Source organism: Lagenorhynchus albirostris, chromosome 19 (assembly GCF_949774975.1).
Source record: "Lagenorhynchus albirostris chromosome 19, mLagAlb1.1, whole genome shotgun sequence".
Classification (NCBI taxonomy): domain Eukaryota; kingdom Metazoa; phylum Chordata; class Mammalia; order Artiodactyla; family Delphinidae; genus Lagenorhynchus; species Lagenorhynchus albirostris.
In genome coordinates, this window is record NC_083113.1 from 43,083,495 (window position 1) to 43,105,826 (window position 22,332).

The window sequence follows — 22,332 nt, forward strand, 5'->3', positions numbered from 1 at the left end:
TGAAATGACTACAGCGCAGGAGGCACTGAATTTCAATCAATCACATGTTTAATGATTTCCTTCTCTGCAAGGCAGTATTTTTGGAAGAGTGGGGAACAAAAAGAAGTCAATGGGTGGTTCCTGCCCTCCTGTATTTTATAATCTACTTGGACAAACAAGCGAGGCGTAGAATAAAATTGTTCAAAGAAAAAATCCCAGCAAATTGGGCAGCCCGGGACAACTGGGATGAGATCTTGCTCGGTGGGAAAGTGGTTGAAAGGGGCAGGAAGTGTTTGGAAGGATGGACTCTGGCAGGTATGTGCAAGGCATCATTGGGAGACACTGACTGGATGAATCTGGCCAATCTGTAGTGATGAAAGAGAATGTGGAAAATTAGGGTCTGATGCAAGACCTTGTCAGAACAGCTCAATAGTTTGGAAAACTTTTATGGATATATTTGAAAATAATTTTTAAAGTAAATACCCCCAAGTAATCCCAATATCAATCTCTATTACCTTTCCTCTTCCCGGGATTAAATTACTACCTTATGTAAGTGTCCTCACTATTTATTTGGAAGATCGCTGACTTCCTTCAATTCTACTGACCAAAAGGTCTTGACACTTTTGGAAAGAATTTCCAGCACTTCCCTTTTGCTAATAAAGGTGTCCTCAAGTGCCCAACCTCTGGGCAATTACGTATGTAAAACTTTCAAAATTGTGCTCATACTCTAAGGAGTCAGCTGCCAGGTGCTCTCTGATAAGCAGAAATTTCACATAACTCAGGCATCTGGGGGTTCGCGCCTCAGCTGGAGCAAAGCCAGAAATGTCTGTGACTGCAGGTGCACTTCAGCACATTGGGACCTGCCGGAACAGCGATCTGGCCTAACTGCAATTGATTTAGGAGAGGGCTGGAGGGTTGAGCTTCTGCTGACACTTGCAGCTTGGAAAATTCTGCTCCGCTAATTGCAAAGAGGATTCTGCTGTAATGATTTTTTTGGGTAAGATACTTCTCTCATTTTGAATTCTTTCTTCATTTGGGCTCTGGGTGATTTCCAGTCTCTATTTTTATTGTTTTAACTCCTGGTATAGGAGGCTCTTTGAAAGTTTCCGCCCACACATGAATGTGCATTCAGAGTGGTGCATGGACATGGCTTACAAGCTTCAACATGTACTTCATGAGCAAGCAGGTATATAGCCCCTTTTACAGGAACTGGTACTTTCTACCTCTGCTGGCATCCCCCCACACACACACAAATGAAAATATGGGGATTTTGCTTTTCTTTCCAAAAAAAAAAAAAGGAAAGAGGGCTCATTGACTTCACGTTTTTGAGATCTCTCTCAAAAGCGTGATTTCTGGACCCTCATCTTTGAGGTCTGGGGTATGTTTTTTTGTTTGTTTGTTTTTAAAAGCCCTGGACCAGGAGGATGGGAGACTTGAGTTGTCTCTGTTTCTCCACTGAGGCTTCCAGCCAGAGTCTTTGGCTTTCTGGGCCTCAGTTTCCTCAGCTCTTCAAGCCCATGAAACTGGAAGAACCAGGTGGATTGTATCACCCATGTCTTTGTATAAAAGCTGCTTCAGGCCCTGCAGTGTGCAGTTTCTGGGGAGGCTCATATGCACTTGCTCCAACATAAGGCCAAGGCCTCCAGGGTGAGAAAGTCAGATCTACAAATTCAAGTCCAAACACTCCAATATTTGGTTATATGAGGCTTTTTACACTCATATTCTGCCATCTCCACTGACCCTGTACTCTGTTCACATTGGAATTCTGGCATCTTCCTAAGTAACTCATTTGACAAATATCTTTGAGGCCTACCTATTGTGGCTGCAGGGCTAAAGAAGATATGGTCTCCTCTGGCATTACTGGCAAGTAAATGGGATTACAAAGCAGAGTGACAAATGCTTGGATTCATGCCTCTGGACCTATTGCCTAGGTGGACTGTTGAGCTTCCACTGTCACCTCTGTGAAGCTGTCCCCAGGCCCAACTAAATGTTTCTTCTACTCTGCTCTCAGGGTGTTTTCTACATGTCACTTAACCACATAATATCACATCAGGTTGGTTGGTTCTCCATTTTCCTCCCCCACTAGACCGCCAGCTCTGAGCTGTGGCACGTTTTATCCAGCTCCTCTCCAGGCCTCAAAGGGAGCACACTGCGGAGCATCCTGTAAATACGTAACGAACCAGTCAATGCAAGTGAACATGCATCTCGGTCTTGCAGGATTGCAAAGTGCCTCTCGAAGCTGATTTTGCTTTCCGTGCCCAGGCAGCTCTGGAGAATTGCACAGTAGAGGTCAGGAGTTGGGGGTGGGGAGATCGGAGGCGTACGAGGAAGAAGGTGAGTCCAAGCCCCACTTCGCTAGAGCTGCCCACGTCCGGTAAACTGTAACCCACTGGACTGCGGTCAACTCCTTAACCTCCCGGAAGCGGCTCAGCCGGCCTCTCCCCGCCCCTCCGGAAGGTGGGCGTGGCCCCTAATGAATAATGAATCGCCGCGGTGGCGGCGGGCCCGCCCCCTCGGGCGGGAAGGGGGAAGCGCCGAGGCTGCCTGACTGGAATGAGGGTAGCTGCGGCGACTGCGGCGGCGGGAGCGGGGCCGGCCATGGCGGTGTGGACGCGGGCCACCAAAGCGGGGCTGGTGGAGCTGCTCCTGAGGGAGCGCTGGGTCCGAGTGGTGGCCGAGCTGAGCGGGGAGAGCCTGAGCCTGACGGGCGACGCCGCGGCGGCTGAGCCTGAACCCGCTCTCGGGCCCGCGGCGGCCGCCTTCAACGGCCTCCCGAACGGCGGCAGCGCGGGCGACTCACTGCCTGGGAGCCCGAGCCGCGGCCTGGGCCCCCCGAGCCCACCCGCGCCGCCGCGGGGCCCGGCGGGCGAGGCGGGCGCGTCACCGCCCGTGCGCCGGGTGCGGGTGGTGAAGCAGGAGGCGGGCGGCCTGGGCATCAGCATCAAGGGCGGCCGCGAGAACCGGATGCCGATTCTCATCTCCAAGATCTTCCCGGGACTGGCGGCCGACCAGAGCCGGGCGCTGCGGCTGGGCGACGCCATCCTGTCGGTGAACGGCACCGACCTGCGCCAGGCCACCCACGACCAGGCCGTGCAGGCGCTGAAGCGCGCGGGCAAGGAGGTGCTGCTGGAGGGTGAGCGGGGCCGGCGGGCGGGCGGGCGGTGCTGGGCTGACCGGCGCTCACTTTGTTTCTGCCACCCTACCCGCTTTGCTGGGCCAGACCCTTCCCTCTCCCCCGCCCCCTGGGTCCTCACCTTCCTCTCTACTGGTAGCCCGGCTCTCCCCAAACCCCGTCTGCTGGAGCTTTGAGGATGGAAAAACTGATGCTCCCTACAGGAAAAGTTGGGCAGCCGCCGAAGTGTGGCTTGCAGTCCCCAAGGAAGACTCGGTTGAGATTTAGTAAGAAGCAGCCTTGCTGGAAGCCCCGCCTCTGCACGATAAGCTGACACTAAGAACTAGAGGGGGACGGAACGAAGCTCTGGAGGTCTCCGTTTGCCTCCTGAGAAGTGCCGGGTTGGCGCTTTCTTCGCTCACCTCTGGCTCCCCAGGGCAGGCGGGTCTGTTAGGAAAAAAAAAAAAAATTCGTCCACACCGGTGCCAGCGGTATGCTTGGGCAAACCACCAAAACGCTGGTTAATTTATGGGAATTTAACCCATCATTGGCTCTCAACAATTACCAAAGGAGATCATAGCACGTCATTGAAGCCAGAAAGCTGAAACAGCAAGTTTGTGTGGTTAATGAGCCTTGTTTAACAGTGGACTCTCACGTGTTTGAACATTTACTGCCAACTAGAGTTTTGCCCCTTTTGCAGGAGACTCGTGCCAGCTTCCTACCATTCACAGGCCTCAAGGCTTTAAGCTTATTAGAAGCCTGAAATGTTAAACCTCAAGTTATGTTTGAATAGCTAGGATTATTCTTTAAGTATGCATGTGATCTGTTACTTGGGTCATTTGTGATGAATTTATGGATTTACTAAATTTATGATTTACTAAATCTCAAAATTAAATCTCATCTACTTGAAGGACTCATACATGTTGGAGGTAATATTCAGAAATTTTTGAGCAATCGGCCTTCTTTCACTGATGATTTCAGTCATTCAAGAAGCATTTATTGCTGGCTACATAGAACAGAATATAAAAGATGATGTGTCTATTTGGTGTCTAGTTGGGGAAAGGATAGAAAAGTGCAAAACAACTTACAGTTTATAGATTACGGAGTGCAAACTATATAAATGCCAAGGGAATGCAAAGTTAGGAAGTAGTTAGTGGAAATTGTATTGGTCAGCGAGGAATTTTTCAAGGAGCTGAATCTTGAGCCAGGTCTCCAAGGAAGTGATTGACATAGGCAGAGATGAGTCAGGAGGGTATTCCTAGCAGAGGAAGAAGAGAAGGGAAGGGGTGGGGAGTGGAGGTAGGAAGAGGCCGATCATCAAACTGAGAGGCCAGAAGTCCAGCTTGGCAAAGTGATTGTCACTTTTTTCTAAATCTGCTGGTAAATGTTTGGGAAAATGTTAGTTTGCAAGTAAATATTTTAATGTGCTCCAGTTGTGAAATTCCAGTGTCCCACCTTTATAATATCCTATTTATAAATCTCATTTATATCTCACTTAGGTGGGGCTAGACATTGCTCAGAAATTAGTGCTAATAAAAGGAATAAAATTATAGATCATGGCCTGGGTGGTATGTGTGTAAAAAAATTGTTACCATAAATGTGTACTTTGAAATTAGGCTAGCTAAGAATTCGGTTGTAAATTCTTAGAGCCAGAATATTGAATGTAGTACTATTTATGTGGTGCTCAGTGGTGGTGGGCAGACATTTCAACTCTTTACCCCATATTTTTAAAAAAATCCAGTTTTTGTTTAGATATAATTTGAACCTGGTATTCATACCAATTAAGTGAAAATCATCTAGTAAATGCTTCCCAATATTCATTAGACTAAAATAGGCCACATGTGCTTTTAGAAGGAGGGTTTACAAATGGCAGCATAACATTTATTGAATGCCTATTTACCTAACACACAGGTTCTATTTTATTTTCCCATTTTGTGAAAAACAAGTAGTTTTTGTTCTTATGTGTGGGGGAAAGTATGAAATTGAACTTTCAAGCCAAGGGATATAAAAATAAAATTGCTTAGAATATGTAAAATCACTGAAAACAGTGATTTAATTGAACCAAACATGTAAAATTGAGAGCTAGTGTCCCATCCAGGAAGCCCACTTAAAAAAAAAAAAAAAATTATTTATTTATTTATGGCTGCATTGGGTCTTCATTGCTGCATGTGGGCTTTCTCTTGTTGCAACAAGTGGGGGGGCTACTCTTCATTGCTGTGCACGGGCTTCTCATTGTGGTGGCTTCTCTTGTTGGGGAGCACGGGATCTAGGCGCTCGGGCTTCAGTAGTTGTGGCTTGCGGGCTCTAAAGCACAGGCTCAGTAGTTGTGGCACACGGGCTTAGTTGCTCTGTGGCATGTGGGATCTTCCCGGACTGGGGCTCGAACATGTGTCCCCTGCATTGGCAGGCAGATTCTTAACTACTGCGCCACGTCCCAGGTAGGCTACTTTTTTTTTTTTTTTTTTTTTTGTCTGCGTTGGATCTTAGTTGCTGTGCACAGGCTTTCTCCAGTTGTGGCAAGCGGGGGCTACTCTTCACTGTGGAGCGCGAGCTCTAGGCGTGCGGACTTCAGTAGTTGTGGCTCCCAGGCTCTAGAGCGCAGGTTCAGTCGTTGTGGCTCACGGGCCCAGAACGCAAACTCAGTAGTTGTGGCACACAGGCTTAGTTGCTCCGTGGCATGTGGGATCTTCCCCAACCAGGGCTCGAACCCGTGTCCCCTGCCTTGGCAGGCGGATTCTTAACCACTGCGCCACCAAGGAAGTCCAAAGCCTACTTTTAAAAGATGGACTTTTATGATTAGCCCTTAAAGTTTTGGAACTGTATGTTCCTTCCATTAGATGTCTCAAAACTTGAAAAACTACCTTAACATTAGCACAGTGATGCTCTTTTGTGGTGTGGGCAGGGAATTTCAGGCATGCCCTTACCACCCCCAAGCAAAGGAAAACTAGTCTCTGGTTGCCTGTGGTTAGGGAACTGAGTGAGCTAAGGGTTTTTTTTTTATCTCATGGATTTGTAGGGATTATTCATTCATACATGAAACATTTATTCAACTCTGCCACGTGCCAGAGGCGCTTGAAGATGGTATCTGATTCCTGCCCTCAAGAAGTTTGGAGTTGAGATAAGAGAGAGTTAAGAAATAGTACAGCAAAGGGTTAAAAGCGATGTGAGAATAGAACTCTGGAGAGGGCGCAGCACAGAGGAAGGAGAGATCTATGGAAGACTGTCGTGGGCATCAGAGGTTGAGGATGCCCAGGAAAAGGCTGATGGAAAAGTTGAAGTTTGAATTGAGCCTTCCCCTAAGGAGAAAGCTGCCACCAGTAAAGACACAAGTGAGAGACAGGAAGAAGTCATTTTGCCCAGTGAGGGTAGAGGACGAATGAGGACTTTGTGGTCAGCTAGACCTGGATATGTTTCTGGCTAGTGGTTTGTAACCCCTAGGCAGGTTACTCACCCTTGCTCCACCTTAGTTTCCTCATCTGTAAAACCAGCATAGTAATAATACCTCCTTACAGGGTTGTTATTCATTTGACAGTTTATGTGCTGGGAGCCTTTTTGGGGACTGGGAATACAGCAGTAAACAACAATAATGAAAACAAAGTCTGAATGAGGAAGGTAGGACTAGGTCATGAAGGTATGCTGTAAGTTAACAGGCACTCTCAGAATAGCCAGGATAACAAGTTGTTAAAATCCAAGGCTCCATTTTACCTGAAAAGACATACATGGTAAGAATAAGTTGTTTTAGGTGAACACTTCAAGAATGAGTTTGCACTTGCATGCAAACACCTTTTTCTAATCTTGTTTTCCTGTCATCTCTTGTATAGGTCAACTTTTTTATCCTTAAGTTTTGCATTTAGTTTTTCATCCCTCTGATTTTTCCTATTCCTTCATACTTGCTGTTCAGAACCTTAAAACTTGCTAATAAACGTGTGCTAGTAGTTTTGACTAATGTCTCTTAGCCCTGATATTAAGATATGCTGAAATTCACAGATTCTCAGCATGAAGGGGTGACTACTCTTCTATCATAGTGTATGTTGAATTTACTGTATCCTGTGTGCTGGAAATGGGGTCTATCCAGAAAGCTTCTAGAATTTATATTTGAATTAGACTACACATCAAAAAGTGTTCAGAAGAGGTTAGGAAAGAGCATCGTGTTCAGCTTAAGTTGTTGTTGTTTTAATTTATTTATTTGGCGATGCCAGTTCTTAAGTTGCTGCGTGTGACATCTTCACTGTGGCATTCAGGATCTTTTTTTTTTTTTTTTTTTTTTTGCAGTACGCGGGCCTCTCACTGTTGTGGCCTCTCCTGTTGCGGAGCACAGGCTCCGGACGCGCAGGCTCAGCGGCCATGGCTCACGGGCTAGCCAATCCGCAGCATGTGGGATCTTCCACATGAACCCGTGTCCCCTGCATCGGCAGGCGGACTCTCAACCACTGCGCCACCAGGGAAGCCCCAGGAGCTTTTTAGTTGCAGCATGCGGGCTCTTTTTTTTTTCTAATGTGTATACATATTTTATTGGATCTCATTTTCTTTTTTTTTTAATGTCATTATTGGAGTATAATTGCTTTACAATGTTTTGTTAGTTCCTCCTGTATAACAAAGTGAATCAGCTATATGTATCCATGTATCCCCATATCCCCTCCCTCTTGCATCTACCTCCCACCCTCCCTATCCTGCCTCTCTAGATGGTCACAAAGTACCGAGGTGATCTCCCTCTGCTGTGCAGCTGCTTCCCACAAGCTATCTATTTTACATTTGGTAGTGTATATATGTCAATGCTACTCTCTCACTTCGTCCCAGCTCCCCCCTGCCCACCCCAATCTGTGTCCTCATGTCCATTCTCTACGTCTGTGTCTTTATTCCTGTCCTGCCCCTAGGTTCATCAGAACCTTTTGTTTTTTTTTTTTTAGATTCCATATATATGTGTTAGTATATGGTTATTTGTTTTTCTCTTTCTGACTTACTTCATTCTGTATGACAGACTCTAGGTCCATCCACCTCACTACAAATAACTCAATTTCCTTTCTTTTTATGGCTGAGTAATATATTCCATTGTATATATGTGCCACATCTTCTTTATCCATTCATCTGTCGATGGACATTTAGGTTGCTTCCATGACCTGGCTATTGTAAATAGTGCTGCAGTGAACATTGTGGTACATGTCTCTCTTTGAATTATGGTTTTCTCAGGGTATATGCCCAGTAGTGGGATTGCTGGGTCATATGGTAGTTCTATTTTTAGTTTTTTAAGGAACCTCCATACTGTTCTCCATAGTGGCTGTATCAATTTACATTCCCACCAACAGTGCAAGAGGGTTCCCTTTTCTCCACACCCTCTACAGCACTTGTTGTTTGTAGACTTTTTGTTGATGGCCAGTCTGACCCTGTGAGGTGATACCTCATCGTGGTTTTGATTTGCATTTCTCTAATGATTAGTGATGTTGAGCATCCTTTCATGTGTTTGTTGGCAATCTGTATATCTTCTTTGGAGAAATGTCTGTTTAGGTCTTCCACCCACTTTTGGATTGGGTTGTTTGTTTCTTTGATATTGAGCTGCATGAGCTGCTTGTATATTTTGGAGATTAATCTTTTCTTAATTACTTCGTTTGCAAATATTTTCTCCCATTCTGAGAGTTGTCTTTTCGTCTTGTTTATAGTTTCCTTTGCTGTGCAAAAGCTTTTAAGTTTCATTAGGTCCCATTTATTTATTTTTGTTTTTATTTCCATTACTCTAGGAGGTGGGTCAAAAAGGATCTTGCTGTGATTTATGTCATAGAATGTTCTGCCTATATTTTCCTCTAAGATATTTATAGTGTCTGGGCATGCGGGCTCTCAGTGTGGCATGTGGGATCTAGTTCCCTGACCAGGGATCGAACCCAGGCCCCCTGTATTAGGAGTGGGGAGTCTTAACTACTGCACCACCAGGGAAGTCCCCAGCTTAAGGTTTGATATTTGAGAAAAGATCAATAAATTTTTGAAGCAATTCTCATTGGAATATTGTTGGAAAATCATCTTTTATTGTGTAAATATGATTCTAAAAGTATTGTTATCAAATCTATTGAAAAGAAAATGGTTAGGTGTATAGAGGAAGTTATCTGACATGAAATTTAATTTCAGAGTTGAAAGTAATTTTTTTATCTAGAATAGGTTGAGATTTTGAGTGTCTTATATAATATGACTTGCTCTTTGTGTATGTTAGGGGACGTGTAACGAATACTGCTGACGTTATTAGGCTGCTCATTTGAAGAAGCTAGTTTGGGTTCCTACACTGCCACTCTTTTCACCGTATGTTGGAAAAGTTGAGAGTCTCCTAGAGAAAACATTTTACATTTTCTTTGAGACTTTGCCATGTATATTCATCAGTCTATCTCTTAAATAACCACTAAATTGTTAGGACGTTTTGTGTTTCTCTGTTTTTTCTTTTTAACTAGCCTCTTTGTATTTCACTTGAATGATTAGACATGTTTATATGAGAAACCATGTCTTTGTAACCAGCTTATTTCTTATAGAGTCCCCTTCTTGCTAAAATATGCCCTCTAAATTATTAGAAAAATATGAGAAATTTATTGGTTCTAATACAGAGTGGTTACGAAAATTCTAAGAGCATTTTTAGAAACCATAACCAGGCTTTAATTTAGATCTCAGTTGATGACTCAGTAACTTCAACTGATGTATTCCCTGCTATGTAGTCCTTAGGGGATAAAGATTACTTTACTTTGTGATCAAATGTTTATCTTTGTACCTAAGGGATGAGGTGCAGCCTGTGGCTATGGAACAGTGTTCTGCTGTGCTGAGCAGACTGAGTCATTCAAGGATCCAGTCACTGTCCTTGGCTAAGCTAGCATACTCTCCTACCCAGCTGAACAACAAATGATGCTCATTAATGTTAAGTGAGTTACCGAAGGTCTCAGAATTTCTATTGATTTTGAGGGGGAAAATGTTGTTTCCTTTGGGCAAGAGGAAAAATCTTACCTGGAATTAAAAAAATTGTGAAGTCTCATCTTCCAGATGAGGAATTAATGACCAAAGAGGTTAAGTGGCATGTTTAAGGTCACCTAAGTAATCAGTGGTGGAACTCAGACTGAAACCCTGTTCACTGCTGTCTCCCTTGTACCATGATATCTACAAGCAGTCATTCAGAACTTCTAGCATCTCCTATGCATCATCATGTTGCAGTGTGTTGTGAGAGATCAGTGTGCAAAAGAAGTTGAAGGTGGTCCCTGGCATCAAAGAACTTAGGCTGAAATTGGGGAGGGAAAACCACCACATAGAGAGTAATTGCTGAAATGTGTAGTACTCACTCTTCAAGAGTTCTCTGAAGAGGTGATCAGTTGGGGGATGGAAGAGTCAAGTGTGACTTCATTGGGGAAGGGATAGTTTTGTCTGAGGCTTAAAGGACAAGTTGCTTCTCTGTAGATGGAAGGTAGTCCAAGTTGAGGAGGTAAATTGAGCAAAAGCCAAAATGAGCATGACCTACGATAGGAAGTAAGGAGAACAGGAATGGACTTGGGGGAAGAAAATTAAGCTGGGTAGATAAATTGGAGCCAGATTATGCAAGGCCTTGAAAGCAGGCCAGAGGAATTTGGACCTTTTTCATTCTATCAGTCAACCTTAAGTACCTACTGCAAATGAGGTGTTGTGGTAGATGCTGGGAATTCAAAATTGGGAGTAATCCCTGCCCTTTAGGCTAGTAGGGAAACAGTTATAGCCGGCTGTGATAGTGCTTTAAAAGAGATGAGAAGATGATGTCCCGGAAGCAGAGGTAGCAGTGCAAAGGAGACAGCATGTCAGAGGTAAGAAAGTGATGAGTAGCTGGTGTGTTGAGAGAGGTGAAGCGTGGGAAGATGCAGGAAGTGTGTAGCTGGAGAGCAGGCTGGAAAGGTGGGCAGAGCCAGATCATCAAGGGCCTTGTGTGCAGTGCCAACCAGTGGTCACTAGTGGGGTTTATATTTTCAACCTAAAAAAGGAAGAACTTGAGTTTTATTAATATTATATAAATAACCCTGGTTCTGTTCCTCAGTCTTATAAGACAGTGCCATTACACACTCGATACACAAGGTGATGTCTCGAGGGAAGAGTGAAAGAGCTTCACAAAGCACAGGAATTGAATGTGGTGACCTTATTAATTTGTCTGCTATTATCATATTGCAACTTATTGCAGTTTACTTGAGCCTGGTTGAGTGGATTTATAATATATTATCTGCTTTTAACTAAATTAATCTTCACAAAATGAGATTAAAGATTTGCACAGAGAAACCGTTGATTGAAGATAATTCTAACACTATAAATAATAAAAATGTAGGGTTTACATTTCTCCTAGTAGGAGCTCTTTGTCACATTTCAAGGTAAGCCTGTCAAGAAGTCAGCCTAAAAAATGAAATTGTCAAGACTATTTGAAATATGGATTAATACATTATCATGAATAATGAACTATATGAGACTGTATTGTACTTTGAATCACACAGTAGCTAAGATAGTATGACTTCATCAGGGATATATTTAGTGTATTTCATCTTTATCTCATTCATTCTTTTTTTTTTTTTTTTTTTTCCTGCGGTACGCAGGCCTCTCACTGTTGTGGCCTCTCCCGTTGCGGAGCACAGGCTCCGGACGCGCAGGCTCAGCGGCCATGGCTCACAGGTCCAGCCGCTCTGTGGCATGTGGGATCTTCCTGGACTGGGGCACGAACCCGTGTCCCCTGCATCGGCAGGTGGACTCTCAACTACTGGGCCACCAGGGAAGCCCCCATTCTTGATGTTTACATTTTGTATATATTCTATAATATGTATGCATTAATGAATATTCGTGGGATGAGCGTGTAGACTCACATGTTTACTGATGAGTGTGTACTACCAAAAGTTTTAGGGACTTCCCTGGTGGTGCAGTGGTTAAGAATCTGCCTGCCAATGCAGGGGACATGGACTCAATCCGTGGTCTGGGAAGATCCCACATGCTGCGGAGCAGCTAAGCCCGTGCGCCACAACTACTGAAGCCGCACACCTAGAGCCTGTGCTCCACAACAAGAGAAGCCACTGCAATGAGAAGCCCGCGCACCTCAACAAAGAGTAGCCCCCGCTCACCGCAACTAGACAAAGCCTGCACGCAGCAACAAAGACCCAACATAGCCAAAAATAGATTAATTAATTTAAAAAAATACACTTAAAAAAAAAAAGTTTTAGGCCTGGCAAGCCACCCAGGTTTTAAAATGCTTTAAATGAGCAGTGCTTTAAACAAAGAAGCAATCTCTTAGGAAGAGTGGCAGATGGGGAGTGTAGGAGCTCAAGACATGAGGTAAGGGAAAGCAGTTACGAGGCTGTTGTGACACCATTAGGATAGTGAGACTGGATAGGACAGTATGAAGCTGAAAGATATTAAGGAGATAGAAACAACAGGTCTAAATGATCAGTTTGGGGACCTAAGGGGAGAGGAAAAGAGAGGGAGGATAACTCCTAGATGTTTGGCTTGGGAAAGTGGATATCTATGAAACCAAAACAAATGGGGGAGGAACTAGTTTTTTGGGTGAAGAGAAGAAGTTTGGTTTGGACATGTTGAATTTGAGTCACCTGTGTGACAACCTGGTGCAAAAGGCTGGTACAGGTCTGTAGTCAAGAGAAATGTCAGAAATGAGTTGAAGATTTATGAGATGTTAGGGTAGAAGTGGTGATTAATGCCATAAGTGTCAATGTAATCATTAACAGAGTGCAAATTAAAAAGAAAAGTAGGGGGCTTCCCTGGTGGTGCAGTGGTTGAGAGTCCGCCTGCTGATGCGGGGGATGTGGGTTCGTGCCCCGGTCCGGGAGGATCCGCGGAGCGGCTGGGCCCGTGGGCCATGGCTGCTGGGCCTGCGCGTCCGGAGCCTGTGCTCCGCAGCGGGAGAGGCCGCGACAGTGAGAGGCCCGCGTACAGCAAAAAAGAAAAAAAAAAAAGAGAAGTAGGAACAGGATGGAAGCCTGCAGAACCCCTACATTTAAAATGATAGTGGAGGAAGAGAAATCTGGAAAGAAATGGTCCAGGGAGTGGAAGTCAGGGAGGCAAGAGTTTCACAAAGAAGGGGGTGATCAACATCTTCAGATGCTGGAGAAGTCAAGAAGGAAAAAGAAGTCAGTTGGGTTTGGTGATTAGAGAACAAGATTGTTAGAGTTCTGTTAAGAGCAGTTTCATTAGAGTGACAAGAGCAGAGAGCAGTGAGTAGACCTTACTTTTTTAAAGTTTCTCAGAAAAACAAAAGAAGAAGGAAAGGTGGTAACTAGAGTTGAATAAAGTATCCAAGAAGGATTTTACTTTCGTAGTTGTTTGTTTTTTATTTTGTTTTGTTTTAAGGGAAAGAATTAGGACATATTTATACAGCAAGGAGAAAAGGCTGGCCGAGAAAGGGAGAGGTTGGAGAGATAGAAGGGATGGGGAACTGATGCAATCCATTCTTGAGCCAGGAAGTGACATGATGGGAACAGAATTTTGGGTTGGCAGCAGTGGGTGCGCTTGATGTAATGCAAAGAGGAAAGAGCAAATGTAGGAAAAACTACAGCTGTTGTAGTGAAAAGCAATCCAAAGCAGAGGTGATAACCATTGAAGGGGGTGATGGTGGTGGCCCTGAGAATAGAGAGGAAGATTCAATTCAAGAAACAGTTTAAAGCAGGTGATTTCTTGCCAGGGGACAGCAGATCCACTGGGGACCATTTCCTACCCAGACAGCCTCCTTCTGACTGCCTGGGGCACCCAAAGATTGCATACTTGTATAGAATCTCTGGCCTCTGTTACTAGCATGGGCATTTGATGCCTCAGAGATGTTGGAGTGGAAAATTGAGAGCCACTGTTTCAAAGGAAGAAATGACAGGATGTGGGGGCAGGTTGGATATAGTGAATTAACCCTGAGATTTCTCTCCAGGGACAGCAGAAGCACTTAGCTTTGTTATAAAGCACTTAGGCAGTGTCAGCTGGCTATGGGGATTGAGAAGAAAAATTTTAGTTTATAAACACTACATAGTCACACAGCATGAGAGCATATTCTTCCTTTAAAGGGTTTTTTCCCTAGGTTAGTGAAAGGAGTTGTTGGCTTCTTCTACAGAAATGATGGTATATTCAGGTGAGTTTAATATTTTGTGTCTGGAGAAATACAGTTGATTTAGTTACTAACTGCCATTCTAAGGAATATACACTTGAGTCCTTCATAAAATTTGTGCTTGATTTCAGTGTAAAAACAAAACTTGTGAAATAATTTTGTATGTAAACAAAGCGCCAGTGATTATGGTATCCGTAGATTGACCTTTTAGGAAGAGTAAAGAGTTGTAAAACTCAAATTTGTTTTGGTTTCTATGATCCGGCTCCCAAGACATTGCTAGAATGTTTTGACATATAACTAGTTAAGAATATGTGAAGTGTAGCCTTTTTTTTTTTTTTCCCCAGCTGCACCCGGCTTGTGGGATCTTAGTTCCCCAGACTAGGGATTGAACCCGGCCTGTGAGTGACAGTGCAGAGTCCTAACTACTGGACTGCCAGGGAATTCCCAAAGTGCAGCTTTTAAAAAAAATTACTTTGGCTTTTCTGCAACATTCTTTCTTTCTACCACCTTTTACCCTCTTGTTTTTAATTTTGCAAGTTTTTTTTATAAATTTATTTATTTTTATTTATTTTATTTTTGGCTGCGTTGTGTCTTCATTGCTGCGCGTGGGCTTTTCTCTGGTTGCGGTGAGCGGGGACTACTCTTCCTTGCAGTGCGAGGGCTTCTCACTGCAGTGGCTTCTCTTGCTGTGGAGTACAGGCTCTAGGTGCGTGGGCTTCAGCAGTTGTGGCACATGGGCTCAGTAGTTGTGGCTCGCGGGCTCTACAGTGCAGGCTTAGTAGTTGTGGCACACTGGCTTAGTTGCTCCGCAGCATGTAGGATCTTCCTGGGCCAGGGATTGAACCCGTGTCCCCTGCATTGGCAGGCGAATTCTTAACCACTGTGCCAGCAGGGAAGCCCCTGCAAGTTTTTTAGAATGCTTTATGAAAGGAAACTTGATGGGATAGAGAGATGAGAAAGTTAAATCCTTATCTTTCAGTTTACTTAATCTGTCATGTATATAAAATACTACACCTCACATTTGGAAAATGGGAAGCTTTGATTTTTCATTTAAAGAGACTCAGACAAATTAAAGATTTATTTATTTATTTTTAGTAAAATCAGTTGATAACTAATAAATTTTTTTTAAAAGAAATGCATGTGCCTTATTCAAGGCTCTGTTGGTTTCAAAGCACAGAAACCGATTCAAGCTGTTCAAATAAAAGGATGGAGGTATTGTAAAGATACCGACAGGTCTCAGGACTCCAGAAAAAGCTGAGCAGCCAGGCCTCAGAAATGTCACGAACCCAGGCAGTGCTGACACTCTGCTTTCCACTCTTGCTCACGTCTCCTCATCTTAGAGTTTCTCTGTTTCTCTCTGAGAATGTTCTTTTGCAGTAGCTTTGCTCTAGTCCTTTTATGGTTTCATTTTTTATATTTAAGTCTTTAATCTACGTGGAGTTTATTTTAACATAGGTATGCAAGAGATTTAACTTTATATACTTTCCCAAATAGCTGATTATCTCAGCATTTGTCAAATAATCCTCTTGGATGCACTGTCAGATAGATTGGTGGGGCTGCCTGGAGTGCCATGTGGAGAAAGATTCCAAAGTGATATCTGGGTTCAGCAGGAAAGGCTATGCTTAATTAGTGATGTCTGCAATGAGTGTGCCGGGGTGAGGTACAATATGCTACGTATCTGCCACCATAGGAATGACCTGTCCTTTCCTCTCTGATTTTAATTCCACCATTTTGTACATATTTAATTTTTTATATTCTGCAGTCTGATTCTAGATTTTCTGTTTGAGTGTTTCGTAACCACACTGTATGTTGTAACTTTAACATTTAATAATTGATAATTCAAGTGGACTACACCAGTCAAGAAGAATTTGAAAAATAACAATAAACAATTGCAGGCTGGTATAGTTACTTATTTGTCCAGATAAATTTTGGAATGATTTTATCATTCTTTAAAAAACTCCTTTGCGATTTTGACTTAAATTGTATTAAATCCATAAATTAATTTTGAAGAGAACTGAGGTCCTTGTAATATCTGTTTCCCAATCATTTTGCCAGAAATATTGGACCTCTGTCATACACGTTCAAGCATGTGGCAAGAGGTATGGGACGTTCCGATTGGCCAGGCCTAAGTCACGTATTCACCTTGGAGCCAGGGAATAGGGCAACTCCCCCGTCTCCATGTGGACTGAAAGTGGTGGTTTCTCAAAAGATAATCAAGGTGATGTTACCAAAAGAAGGTGGAATGGATGGTAGGCAGGCATAAACAACAGACATCCACTACAATGTTCCAAAAACATCAGAAGATGGTATTAGAGATTAAACAAGAAACTACCATATTAGTTGAGAGATTTAGAAACTTTACAGACAGCTGTAAAAGGAAAGCAAGAATAATATATTTGCTTGGGTATAGGTGAACTAGGTGGAGCTTTTCAAAGACTCTAAACTCTGAAGTGAATAATAAGTTATTCTCAGCATTTCTTTTAGTAGTATTTTGAACATCACTTTTGTATACATTTCAGGCAACTTCTCAAGGTTGCATTATGATTATCATTTTATAACTAGACAAAAAAACTATATAGAGCTTATGACAGGCCCTGAAGTTAGAGATAGATTGGGATGGAGAAAAATCTTCGTCTATCAAAATAGACATACACAGTTTTCTTAGTAAGAATTATTTTGGTTGCAGAAACCCAAACCAAACTGAGCAGAATTAGAAAGTATTGCCTCATATAACTCCTAAGACCTGGGGGTGGATCTAGGTTTAGGTCCAGAGGGATCCAAAGGCTCAAATTATCTTGGCTGCAACATCTGCTGTGGAGAATCTAATTCTGTGTAGTCAGCTAAGATGGCGCCGGCAGTTCTAGGAATATATTGCCCTAACTTAATAACCCCTGTTAAAAAAGGAAAGTTTTTTTTCTAGCACCTTCAGTCTCTGGGAAGGACTCTGATTAACTCTGCTTTGTCTACCCTTTGGACGTATCGCTATTTCCAAGATGATGGAGACTATGATCTAGGCCTGCATCATGTACCCATCCTTAGTGTATTGAGATTGGCAGCATCACCAAACTATGAAATGTGGAATGGAGTGGTTGCTAAGCAAACTTATGTCCACTCTAAATAATGCAGACATTGAAGCCATAGTGCTTGAAATATTTTTGTAGCTAAACTGTAAAGTTTTAAAAGTTAAAAACAATAGAAATAAATGACATTACTGAGAGCTTTACTCTGCTAAGCTCTTTACATGCATTGTCACAATTTCTTTTAACAGCCCTGTGAGGCAGGTATCATTATGCCCATCTTAAATATGAAGAAATTGGGGCCTGTAGAGATTAAATAATTTGCCCAAGGTCACAGCACTTGGGTGGCAGAAGCACAGTAGTTACTCAGATTTATCAGACTCTACAGCTGCTGTTATTTACCATTATAATAGATTGCTTCTCCAATGGATCAGTTTAGGTTAAGAAGCTAGCAAGTCTAAAGACCACTATGACTGGCTTAATGTGCAAGAAATCGTGCTCTGGATTTTGTGTTGTTGCATCTGTCTGAAGGTTATTGTTATTGTCTCCCAGTCTTTGTCTCTGATTTTCCATGCTGGGCACAAATAGATAGCTGTATGTGATTATTCAACTCATTGAATACCCACATTCTGCTAGGCACTCTGGGAGAAATGGAAAGAAAACACGAGCCCAACAACCATACTTTTAAGAAGCACCCCAAATGGCTTTATGAATGCTAATAAACTGCACATAAATTAATCCAAATTGTTTCATACATGTCATACAAGTGAAAGACAAATGCTGAGAGAACTTGCGGTGCCGGAGTGACGAATGTTAGGAATGTGTTTCAGGTGAGAGAAGGGCAGGCCACGGAATGGGCGTGGAGGTCTGGAGGATGGAGGTATTCTATGTGAGGGGAATGGCATATCCAGAGGACGAAGATGGGAACAAGCAGGTGATCAAACTCTAGCAAACACATTGAATGAAATAGCTGATTTTCAAGACTCTGAAACACTGACTTTTTAATAATTTTAATGTATTAGTAAAAATGATAAAACCAACTTCTTAGATATTCTTATAACATTTTTATTCGTTATCTGCTCACTGCTTTGTAATGCAAAAATCAATTTTTCTTTTGTAATTATTCTAGCCAAACTAAGGATAAATATTCTGTATTAGTTTCTTCAAAGATTATTGATTACGTTCTAGAATAAAACTGCTTTATTTTGATTTATTTACTTATTTTTGGCCACACCATGCGGCTTGTGGGATCTTAGTTCCCCAAACAGGGATTGAGCCCAGGCCCCAGTGGGCAGTGAAAGCACAGAGTCCTAATCCTAACCACTGGACCGCCGAGGAATTCCATAACTGCATTTATTTTTACAGTGAACATAAGGTAAAAGTAATTGAAAAAATTAAGCTGACTCTGGGCAATATAAATTCTGCAGAAAAACAACAAAAAAAAGACTAAAGTGAATTTCTAGAAGTCACTGCTCACCACAGAGGTGTTTTATTTTTTTTTGTGGTATGCGGGCCTCTCACTGTTGTGGCCTCTCCCGTTGCGGAGCACAGGCTCCGGACGCGCAGGCTCAGCGGCCATGGCTCACGGGCCCAGCCGCTCCGCGGCATGTGGGATCTTCCCGGACCGGGGCACGAACCCGTGTCCCCTGCATCGGCAGGCGGACTCTCAACCACTGCGCCACCAGGGAAGCCCACCACAGAGGTTTTAATATTGATCTGCTTTGTCCATTTACAGTGCAGTAGAACTGATTTTTTTTTTTTTTTTTTTTTTTTTTTTTGCGGTACGCGGGCCTCTCACTGTTGTGGCCTCTCCCGTTGTGGAGCACTGGCTCCGGACGCGCAGGCTCAGCGGCCATGGCTCAGGGGCCCAGCCGCTCCGTGGCATGTGGGATCTTCCCGGACCGGGGCACGAACCCGTGTCCCCTGCATCGGCAGGCGGACCCTCAACCACTGCGCCACCAGGGAAGCCCAGAACTGATTTTTATAGTCATTAATTTCATCTTAGGATACAGAATAATGGCAGTTCTCACAAGATGAGTGTAAAGCATTTATACTGGATAATAAAGAAGTGAAATAGTTTTAAATGCTACCAAGGTGGATTGTAGCAGCCAGGTCTGGCAGGTATTCTCAGACAGCCATATTTGTATGTATATTTTCACATATATATTTTGACAAGAAACATGTTTTCCTTGCATGTTTTTCTGCTCTCTCTAAGGAGATTGTGGTTGGAGAAAGATCTAATTTGCTCTTATGCTACCACCTACCAGTTTCCTCCCACTATTTTCATTTTATTTCTCGTATTCCTTCCTACTTCCTCTATGCTTGGGACTCAGAAGAAGTCTTTGGGATCTTTAGGTGTCTCCACCCCTCGGGATGTAGTCACAGAAACTGAGTCTTGTGCCAAAAATGCTCTGGTCCCAAACTGAAGCATGAGAGGACAAAATACTTTGGAAAGAAAAAAAAAGCAAAGTATTTCTGATGGCCATTAGAAAAATGGAAAAAATACTGTTAACATTAAATAACGTTAGCACTATAAGCCTTACATTTCTTATCTATTAAAAATAAGATACGTTTTAGTTCTCATATTTTATAGTTCTAAATATGAGATAGAGAATGAAGAGTTATAGTTACTATAAACTGACTATATAAAAAAATACATGGGTTGTCAGAGAATTAGAATATAATCAGATTAATTTTTTTTTTTTTTTTTTTTTTGCGGTACGCGGGCCTCTCACTGTTGCGGCCTCTCCCGTTGCGGAGCACAGGCTCCGGACGCGCAGGCCCAGCGGCCATGGCTCACGGGCCCAGCCGCTCCGCAACACGTGGGATTCTCCCGGACCAGGGCACGAACCCGCGTCCCCTGCATCGGCAGGCGGACTCTCAACCACTGCGCCACCAGGGAAGCCCCAGATTAATTTTAATACTAAAGATATTCAAGATATACCAAATCTCTCTTTGATCATTCAAATGGAACCTCAGCATTTGTAATACTTTATTCTGAGCTTTATTTATTTATTTATTGGCCACATCGCGCAGCAGGCAGGCTTTTTTAGTTCCCCAACCAGGGATCGAACCCGTGCCCTCTGCAGTGGATGTGTGGAGCCCTAACCACTGGATCTCCAGGGAATTCCCTGAACTTTATTGTTGTGAGAGAGATACACAGAAGTGCCAGATAAAAGATTTTATGTTGTAAATTTGCAGATAAATCAGCTTTTGCTCTTTTACCTTTCATTATAACTAGTAACTAATCTCCTTTAGACTAACTCAGGCAGCATTTACAAAGCTATCGTTTTCTCCAAGCAGAAGAGAATCACTTAAGGAAGAAGGAATATTGAGCGATCTAGATTGCAATTTTGCCACTGATTACTGTGTAAGTTGAGGTTTGTTCATTGTCCTTTAGTTAACAAGGGCAAGACTCTTTTTTTTCCCTTATCAATAATTATTATTTTTTAACATCTTTATTGGAGTATAATTGCTTTACAATGGTGTGTGCTTTATAACAAAGTGAATCAGTTATATATCTACATATGTCCCCATATCTCTTCCCTCTTGCATCTCCCTCCCTCCCACCCTCCTTATCCCACCCGTCTAGGTGGTCACCAAGCACCGAGCTGATCTCCCTGTGCTATGCGGCTGCTTCCCACTAGCTATCTATTTTACGTTTGGTAGTGTATATATGTCCATACCACTGTCTCACTTTGTCCCAGCTTACCCCTCCCCTTCCCCGTATCCTCAAGTCCATTCTCTAGTAGGTCTGCATCTTTATTCCCTTCTTGCCCCTAGGCTCTTCTGACCAATTTTTTTTCTTTTTTTAGATTCCATATATATGTGTTAGCATATGGTATTTGTTTTTCTCTTTCTGACTTACTTCACTCTGTATGACAGTCTCTAGGTCCATCCATCCTACTACAAATAACTCAGTTTCGTTCCTTTTTATGGCTGAGTAATATTCCATTGTATATATGTGCCACATCTTCTTTATCCATTCATCTGTTGATGGACACTTAGGTTGCTTCCATGTCCTGCTTATTGTAAATAGAGCTGCAATGAACATTTTGGTACATGACTTTTTTTGAATTATGGTTTTCTCAGGGTGTATGCCCAGTAGATTGCTGGGTCATATGGTAGTTCTATTTTTAGTTTTTTAAGGAACCTCCATACTGTTCTCCATAGTGGCTGTATCAATTTACATTCCCACCAACAGTGCAAGAGGGTTCCCTTTTCTCCACACCCTCTACAGCATTTATTGTTTGTAGATTTTTCGATGATGGCCATTCTGACCGGTGTGAGATGATACCTCATTGTAGTTTTGATTTGCATTTCTCTAATGATTAATGATGTTGAGCATCCTTTCATGTGTTCGTTGGCAATCTGTATATCTTATTTGGAGAAATGCCTATTTAGGTCTTCTGCCCATTTTTGGATTGGGTTGTTTGTTTTTTTGATATTGAGCTGCATGAGGGGCAAGACTCTCTTAATGAATATTGCAAAGAAAAGCCAAAGCCTGGGTCTTTGATGCCAAATAAAGCCTTCCTCTCTGCCCTTTTTAGTGTGCCCTTTTAGAGAAAGGGAAAAATTATTTACACGTGTATTACATTTATTTGTGTTGGCCATTGTTGTCAAGCAAATTTATTCACAATCATTTGGGAATTTAGATGTTGGGAATATTTTGACAAGGTTGGGAATTTTTCTTATCCAAAAATTTTAATATATTCTCTATTAGCATCTTCACATTGGCATGCAGTTATCTTTATGTCAGCCGTTCTGCTCTTCTAGACTGTGTTCTTGGTACCTAACAAAGTGCCAGTCACATCACTGGTATTATGTATGTCTGTTAAATGAAAGAAGAGCATCAAACCTCAAGTATAAAAAGGTTGTTTAAAATATAGGTGACCTAAAAATGCAAGAAAAATAACAAAATTTTTGTACACCGAATTCAGGATGTGATAAACGCTAGGGCACAAGGAAGATGAATGGAGTCAGGGAGAGAGGTTCATGGGGGCTTTTTGTTAGGAAATAAAACTAAACAAATAGGACAGAATTTTGAGATTAATAAAGTTGAGTTACATGAATGTTCATTGTATTGTACTCTATATTTTTAGTGTATTTTAAATATTTCTCAATTTTAAAAATTCAGATAAAATTTATAAGTTGTCCAATTTTTCTTT

The 22,332-nt window shown here is 42.6% G+C and overlaps 1 protein-coding gene across 5 annotated transcripts in view; it reads left to right on the forward strand.

Moving 5' to 3' along the window:
* The first annotated feature begins 2,509 nt into the window (after window positions 1–2,509).
* Window positions 2,510–22,332, forward strand: part of SNTB2 (syntrophin beta 2) — a 102,316-nt gene continuing 82,493 nt past the window's right edge. For 4 of the 5 annotated variants that reach the window (XM_060132465.1, XM_060132466.1, XM_060132467.1 and 1 more), the window contains exon 1: window positions 2,510–3,112. In XM_060132465.1, the coding sequence (XP_059988448.1) occupies window positions 2,533–3,112 (580 nt within the window). In that variant the 5' untranslated portion in view covers window positions 2,510–2,532. The remainder of the gene's footprint in view (window positions 3,113–22,332) is intronic. The other variant, XM_060132469.1, reaches the window with a different exon arrangement.